An 8,603-nucleotide genomic window follows, 5' to 3' on the forward strand; every position below is an offset into this window, starting at 1 on the left:
AGGGCTCGTGATCTCCCCCCCACCGAACCAAGATCTCCCACTTGACCCATGAACTCTTCAGCCCACCCCTGTGCTTGCCATAAACAGAGGGACAACCATTAAACCTAAGAAAAGAGTATATACAAATTATACAAATGTATATTTATACACTCAGGGATATATCTGTTTATACACTGTATGGATAGATCTGCGTTTATGTGTTCAACCATAAATGTTTTTCGATGCTTTGGCAACATAAGATGTACCTTATCATGCCAATAAAGCGATTTGAATTGAATTGAATTGAATTGATCTCTCCCTCCCTCCTCTCCGCTCCCTGGCTGCGGCCTCTCAGCACAATACTTTTGATGCCTCTCAATCTGGTGAGCTGCCGGCCTGGAAACAAATAAAACAAAAGAGGTCCATAAATTTGGCAGGACTTCTGCAGTACCCACCTTTCCGGGTTTCCTGGCTGCCACAACCTCTCCCATCCCGTACCCTCCCTGCCTCCCCGTAAATATCGAGGCCAATATGCCTAATGAGGTATTCGAGGGAATTATCAAGCAATTCAATTCAAATGCAAGCAGCTTGTGGGTTTTGCTTACGTGCATGTTTAACTGGTCGCTGTTTTGGGAGTTTATGAGACACATATTTAAATTTCCTTTGCCCCAGTCATTACTAAAAAATATTTCTCAGCCAGCCTTTTTCAGATTGAGTAGTCCATCTGAATCCATCAAAGAGAGATAGGTAAGCCAGAGAGAGTCTGTCAATGATCAGCAACAAACTACCACAGAAAGTTGGAAACTTGTGTCAGTCCAGTTCACAATGCAGTTTAGCACAGCAGATGCGATCCTCCGAAGAGAGATAACTAAACTTGTAACTGATGTTACTGCTGTTGTTCACTTATCCATTTAATGTTTAATAAATCTGTTTGGCACTTTATAGCCTAAGCCATGATGCAGTGAAGTATTTATTTTACTGCCTTATGGAATCGAGGAAGGTCACATGAGGGCGCGCAATATAACCAGTAGCTAAAGTTCAGTAATGAAGATTTTCTGTTCAACCCTGGGCTTGCTACAAGTTATCTAGATATTGAGTAATAAAGGCATACACCTGATAATAGAGAGCAAGGGCTCGCCTACAGGAATGATCTGAGACATTGAACCCAAGAAAAGTATTTAGAGTAAAAACCTAAAAATGTACCAGGCATGATGTGTTGTAAATTCTAAGATAAATTTGATGATCTGGTGAACTACATTTTGTATGGAGAAAAGGGGTAATGCGGGCTGCAGATTGTGATATAACCTTCTGAACTTAGACGAAGCAAATTCATTGAGATCTCATTTCCAATCGATCAAATATAAATGAAATTTGAGACAATTCCATGTTGATGTTTTCAGTTTAGATACATTGAATGCACAAAAAGCAGTAGCAGTTCACAAAATAAGTCAAAGATTGTACATTAAAGCTTTTAGATGAAGTAATGCAGATGTCTTGAGTTTTTAACGAAGGCTTTAGAGGACTAATTTTGTCTGTTTGCGTTGCCACTAGGGAGTTTTACTCACCAGCCACACACATTGAGAAATCACGGCTATGCTGCCCTCGATTTTCCAATTATTAACATCATGCCCCCACCAATACCTGATATGCACAACCAGTGAATGAGGTCCCACCAGTAATGCAAACTCAGAAAATCATCTCTTAGGTGTTGTGGTCTGAAATGTTTTTAATATGTTATCCTGTTATGGATTTTTTACCATTTTTAGCATACCTATAATACATTAAGGTGTAGAATTTTGATGCAACCAAGCTTGTTCTGAGCTGTCAGTGGAGTGTGGACATTTATTTACAACTTTTGGGTTGATTTGAATTGACTCAACACTGAGGGCTAGATTTTCAGTTGCTTGCGCCAGCAGTTAGCGCCTTAAGAGAAGTGATTTTCGGGCGCTATGCGTGTAGCGCCCGGGCGCGGCGCAGTTTGCGCCCCGCCCCAAATTAAGTTGCCCGTTAGCGCCGGCGCAAAGTTTAGCGCCCGCCCGGATGCGCGCGCAGAAAATGACGTCACATCCTCGTGCAACGCCCTTTGGCCGCCCCGATTCCAAACTTCAGTCAGACCGCCCCATTGTGCGGCGGGCGGCCGGAGCGTTTGGAAAAAGGAACGCAACACAACCAGCGCGGGCCCCGGGGGGCGCTAATTAAAGGGAACGTCCTCTCCAGTATAAAGGCCAGCCTTTTTTCAGAAAACAGTCTTGTGCAACGCATTTCTGGAGACACAACAAGGAGGATAGCTAACTGGTTTCAAGCAGCAAGAGCCAGGTATTTTTGGACTCAGGCCATAGCGCTGCAAGTGGCCATTTGGAAATTAGACTGTTTGCCAGGATTTGATGGGGGCTGCATGGGGTGCCAACGCGCAGCTGCAGCGCCATGTCCGTAGGGCTCGCAGACGCATTGTGAGAGGGGCAGCCCTGGCTAGAGGCAGAGGGGGCTACAGGCGTCGGCCACGTAGGCCTCACCCAGTCAGGCTATACCGCCAGCAGCGCTCCTACCTAAACATGAGTGCCGCGCGATGTGTTAAAAGGCTCCGATTCCGAAAGGAGGTGATTGCAGAGATCTGCCACCTGCTTCGCCGAGATCTGCGGCCAAAGCTCAGGTGCAGGACGTCTCTGTCGGTGGAAGTGAAGGTGACGGTGGCGTTGAACTTCTATGCCACCGGCTCCTTCCAATACGCTGCTGGGGACATAGCAAACATCTCCCAGTATGGCGTGCATCGCTGCATCCGCCACGTGACCGAAGCACTGTTCAGAAGGAGAAGCCAATTCATCTCCTTCCCCATGGCCCTGGAGAGCCAGCATCAGCGCGCATTGGGATTTGCCAGACTCGGGGAATTCCCCTTGGTGCAGGGCGCCATTGACTGTACGCATGTGGCTTTGCGGGCCCCTCTGGAGCATGGCGAGCAGTATCACAACAGGAAGGGCTACCATTCTCTGAATGTGCAGCTGGTATGTGACCACAAGCAGCGCATCATGGCAGTCAATGCCAGCTTCCCAGGCAGCAGCCACGATGCCTTTATCCTGTGGCAGAGTACTGTGCATGACATGTTCCAGGCACAGCCTCCCCCAAGAGGATGGCTCATCGGGGACAAAGGCTATCCTTTGTGCACCTGGCTCATGACCCCGCTCCGCGCGCCCAGGACCGCTGCTGAAGAGGCCTACAACGAGAGCCATCAAACCACCCGCAACATCATCGAGCTAACTATTGGGGTCCTCAAGCAGCGGTTCCGCTGCCTTGATCGCTCCGGAGGAGCTCTCCAGTATTCGCCGGACCGGGTCTCCCAATTTGTGGTGGTTTGCTGCATGCTACACAACCTGGCTATCCGCAGGACTCAGGCACTGCCACCTGACGTTGGACCTGCACCTCAGGAGGAGGAGCAGGAGGAGCATGAGGAGGAGGAGGAGGAGGAGGAGCAGGAGTACGTTCCCAGGAGGGAGCGACCAGGGCCAAGGGCCGCACGACGCCACCTTATTACACAGTACTTCTAAGCCCCCTGTCAGGGAATGGCCAGGGGCCATGAGGGAAGATGAATGCAGCCGCTCCGCAAGCCCTCAGCCGGCGAAGCCAACAAACACTAAGAAGAACAACCATGGAGACTGCATGAATAAAGATAATTTTTTATTGCACAAAAATGAAAAGCCCTTCCCACATGAATCCCCAAAAACAATAAACGGGCCCCACAAAAAGCCCAACAAACGACTCACTCCCACAAACTGGGGAGGAGTCACTCCACCTTTCTTCAAACCGGGCCTCAACGTCGGCCTAACGCAAAAAATAAGCCCTCCAAAAGCACAACCATGGGCAAAATAAAGATGGCCACCGCCATATTAAAGGAAAGCTGCCCACACCCTCTACTGAGTGGCCCGCGAGGGCGAGACCTTGGCCAGCCTTTTGCCTCCCCTGCCCGGCCTGCTGCTCCTTCGCAAGCTCTGCCCAGTGGCTGCTGCGAGGCTGGGGGAAGGCGCCTGAGGCTCAGATGCCCTTCCGCCAGATGCCGCTGGGGGGCGGCCTACACGGCGTTTGGGCCTCGAGGGGCTGTCTGCTGAGTGGCGCACCTGAGCCTGGCCACCATCAGCTGCAGCCGCTTGCCCTTGACGCCCCAGTGGGGGAATGGCGGCGACGGATGGCGCAATGTGGGCCAGCTGGCGTCTGGGATGCGCTGGCTGGTGCTGTGGCGCGGTGGCACTCGGCCGGGCCCGCACTGCAGGATCCGCAGCAATCAGCCGACGGGCGGCTTGCTGAGATGGTCCAGCGCGGCGGCTGCCCTGGCGATGCCTGCCTGAGACAGCGCGTGTGGCAGCAGTGAGTGCCCCTGTGGTCCTGGTGTGTGCGCGCATCACATCCACCAGGGTCTTGACGGCATCAGTCAGCATGCGGCCACTCGCGGCAGTTGCTGCCCCGAACTCGCGCACACTGGTCGCCAGCGACTCGATGGCCTCAGGCATGCGCCCCACCACGCTCATGAGCTCCGTGTGTCGCCGGTCCGAGTCGTCGGCCATCTTATCCAGCTTCCGCACCTCCTCCGAAGTGAAGGTGTCCGGACTGGAGTCGCGACTCTCCCGCTGGGGAGGAGGGGGCCGAACTAGGGGACCCTTGCCGCGTTGGTGACGGCAAGTGTGCCGAGCAGCAGCACTCCCCTCTGATCCTTCCCCCCTTTGGGGGGAAGGCCGCGGGCCACGCGCACGGCTGCTGGGTGGCTGGACGCCACTGGTCCCAGAAGCTGCATTGCCCTGCGACAGTTCCTCCAGGCACTCATCCAGTGAGGAGGTGTCAAGCATTTCCTCCTCTCCTGCGGGACGTGACTGTTCCCCCGAAGGTCCGGCTTGCTCCTCCTCCTCCTCCTGGTCGGAGGTGCTGTCACTGGCAGCTTCAGGGTCCTGGTCGTCACCAGCTGAAAGCAGGAATGCACAAGAGTAGCTTCAGAGTGAGGAGACGGCGTCAGCGAGGGAGTTAGGACTGGTGGGATTCAGCGCATTGGTGGGACAGTGGCAAAGGAGGTAGCTCGGATGGGCCAGTGCGACGCGAGAGGGCCAAAAGGTGAGGTCCTTACCATTGCCGGGCAGTGGAGGGTCGGATACACCGCACGCTGTGGGGACAATCACACGGGCTCCCATGAGCACACACACGCGCTCCTCCAGCCGAGTGAGCTTCTGCAGCTTGGCGCGGCCACCCCTGGCACGGGCCTGGCGATTAAACGCTACTTTAGCCTGCAAGAGAAAGGACGGGCTGTAAGTGCGCAGTGAAGCCCTGATGTAGTGTGCACTGCCTCCCATGGTGGAATAGCTTGGACAGAGTGAAGCCCTGATGTAGAGTGCACTGCCTCCCATGGTGGAATAGTTTGGACAGAGTGAAGCCCTGATGTGGTGTGCACTGCCTCCCATGGTGGAATAGCTTGGACAGAGTGAAGCCCTGATGTAGAGTGCACTGCCTCCCATGGTGGAATAGCTTGGACAGAGTGAAGCCCTGATGTAGAGTGCACTGCCTCCCATGGTGGAATAGCTTGGACAGAGTGACGCCCTGATGTAGAGTGCACTGCCCCCCATGGTGGAATAGCTTGGACAGAGTGAAGCCCTGATGTAGTGTGCACTGCCTCCCATGGTGGAATAGCTTGGACAGAGTGAAGCCCTGATGTAGAGTGCACTGCCTCCCATGGTGGAATAGCTTGGACAGAGTGAAGCCCTGATGTAGTGTGCACTGCCTCCCATGGTGGAATAGCTTGGACAGAGTGAAGCCCTGATGTAGTGTGCACTGCCTCCCATGGTGGAATAGCTTGGACAGAGTGAAGCCCTGATGTAGAGTGCACTGCCTCCCATGGTGGAATAGCTTGGCCAAAGTGTAGAGTGCTGAATGGCCATTTGATGCTCATGACTGTCCCAATGCTGCTGGCTGAGGGCTGGCCAATAGGACTTTCAGCTCCCTTTGCCCATCATGTCAGGTGTACATGCAAGAATGAGGAGGAGACTGGAAAGGCTACTCACCTTCACAATCCTGGTCAGATCGTTGTATTTTTTACGACATTGTTTGTGGGTCCTGGGGGCCTTGCCGGTGAACGTCACCCTCTGGGCGATCTGCTTCCAGGCTTTGGTGTAGTCATGGTGGGTTGGATTCCTCCCACTCTCTGGAAACAAGATCTTGCGCCTCACCTCCAGGGCTGTGACCATTATGTCCAGATCACCCTCTGAGAAGCGCAGGGCACGCTGACGGGCCTTCTCTGGCGTTGCCATGACTCCCTGGGGCTGAGCAGCAGTGTTGAGGCCTCTTTGCAAGGCTGCAGTGTGCAGGGCGTGGCAGCAGACCAATTCGTCCCTTCCCCCTTTAACAGCTGGTCGGCACCACGGGGTCTGCTGTCAGTGCAAAAATGACCGCACCCGCGCTGCGCCCCGCCTGGGCGCTATCCCTCTGGACCGCCGGCTTAGCGCCTAAAGGTAGGAGTGGAACGCCTCTTTTAGCGCTCCACCACTCTCTTAGGGCGAAGCCACTGAATTTCCGGCAACGGGGCGCTACTTTGGGGCGGGCGCTAACTTCGGGCGGGCGCTAAGGTTAGCGCCCCAAAACTGTCTATATTGAAAATCTAGCCCATAGTCTCCTACTGTAAAGAAAGAATTACACTCATATAGTGCCTTTCACACCACCAGGACATCCAAAAGAGCTTCACATCCAATTAATATAGGTTTGGAGTGTAGTCGTGGATGTGTCGACAAATGTGGCAGCCAATTTGCACACAGCAGTGTCTCAAACAGGAATGAGATCTGTTTTTGTGCTATTGGTTGAAGGATAGATGTTGGCTAGGACACTAGAAGTCCTCTGATCTTCTTCAAGTCTTTCACATCATCAAAATAGGCAGACGAGGGACTTGGCTTAATGTGTCATCTAAACAGCAGCACCCCTAACAATAAAGCACTCCCTCAGAACTACACTGAAGGGCTAGGCAGACTGGATGCAGGGAGGATGTTTCCCCTGGCTGGGGGGTCTAGAATGAGGGTTACAGTCTCAGGATATGGGGTAGGACAATTAGGGCTGAGATGAGGAGAAATTTCTTCACTCAAAGGGTGGTGAACCTGTGGAATTCTCTACCACAGAAGGCTGTGGAGGCCAAGTCACTGAATATATTTAAGAAGGAGATAGATAGATTTCTAGACACAAAAGGCATCAAGGGGTATGGGGAGAGAGCGGGAATATGGCATTGAGATAGAGGATCAGCCGTGATCATATTGAATGGCAGAGCAGGCTCGAAGGGCCAAATGGCCTACTCCTGCTCCTATTTTCCTATGTTTCTACGAAGCATCAGTCTAGATTATGTATTCATGTCCTGGAGTAGGGCTTGAACACATGACTCAGAGGCAACAAAGCTACCATTTAGCCAAGCTAATATTCTAAATCATTATATCGCAGGTCCTCAAAAATATGGAATTTATAACTTCAGCTTTCACTTCCTCCCACAGTCTTCATGCTTTTATAACCTAAGCTCCACATGATCTCACTGCTTACTAATTTACCTCCTCTTGTCTTGTACTCTTTTCAGACTTGGTGATGTCTGAAGTGTAGACCTTGGCCTTTTTCCTGGTTTATTAATAGAGAAAATCTACAGATAATAATGAGTAGTCTTCAAAATAAGATATCCAATAATAAGAAGAGTAGTTACATCTAGCGACGCCATTGCCACAATACAAATGAGCAATAGTGCGCTGAAATAGTGCAGTGTGATATTACTAATAAATGTTTTAACACTCAATGAGGCAATGCTTTTATTAAAATATACTGGTATTGAACAACACAATTTCATCTCAAAATTGCAAAGAATTGTTTTTTTTATTGTTTTAGATAATAACGAGCTACACAAGGTGTCAAATTACAGAGTACGTTGTAGACCAGCTATTACTGTGCACCACAAAGAGTGAGCTAATCCTCACAGTTTGCCTCTACAGCAAATGTCTTTCGCCATTGTTATTGTCCATTTTAATGTTTAATCCATGTAATGGTAGAGGCATTGTAATTTATCTCTTCTTTTTCTGTCAATTTGTCTACTCTTTCCCTCTCATAAAGTATTGACTTCTCGCTGGAGGATGGTTCACCGTGGTTCTGCCTTAACCAGTTGAGCAAATGGGAGAATTGTAACCCCAGAATTAAACATGATAGGGAGAAATTCGGTGGCGAGCCCTTTGGGATGCTAACTTCGCCAGGGCACTTTTAGCACCCCGAAAAAGTTAGCACCCCTGCGCCATATTTTCAGTAGTAGTGCCCAAAGCAGGAGGCGGGGCGCTACTGGAAGTACTCCACTTCCTTCCTGGGGTGCTACAACTGAATATCACGGCGCTATGTGCAAAAGCGCCACTCATGTCGGCAAGTAGCGCTGCAGTATTGCTGGCATCCCTCCCCTGATTAAAGGGGAGGGGCTTAGCACTGCGCACACGGGGGCCCTGCTGGATCACTGGGGAGCGGGGTGCCGGGAAAGCAGCCCGGCACTCAAGAGAAGTCGGCACCCTGAATAAAAATGGGGAAGGGGGCAGGTGGTGGATGTTGGCCCAAAAAAAATGGCCGCCCAACACCTGCCCTTTAACTTGCAAAAATGCGAC

The 8,603-nt window shown here is 51.5% G+C and overlaps 1 protein-coding gene across 1 annotated transcript; it reads right to left on the reverse strand.

Annotated features, from left to right (window-relative positions):
* Window positions 1–354: 354 nt before the first annotated feature.
* LOC147117507 (uncharacterized) lies at window positions 355–5,303 on the reverse strand. Its single transcript, XM_085989375.1, has 3 exons — window positions 5,081–5,303; window positions 4,371–4,921; window positions 355–375 (listed from the first exon to the last, which is right to left on the reverse strand). Exons 1-3 carry the CDS (start codon window positions 5,301–5,303, stop codon window positions 355–357), a joined length of 795 nt encoding a protein of 264 aa, XP_085845501.1.
* Between the last annotated feature and the right edge of the window lie 3,300 nt (window positions 5,304–8,603).

Source organism: Somniosus microcephalus, chromosome 5 (assembly GCF_052327205.1).
Source record: "Somniosus microcephalus isolate GS21.2 chromosome 5, FLI_Smic_1.0, whole genome shotgun sequence".
NCBI classification, from domain to species: domain Eukaryota; kingdom Metazoa; phylum Chordata; class Chondrichthyes; order Squaliformes; family Somniosidae; genus Somniosus; species Somniosus microcephalus.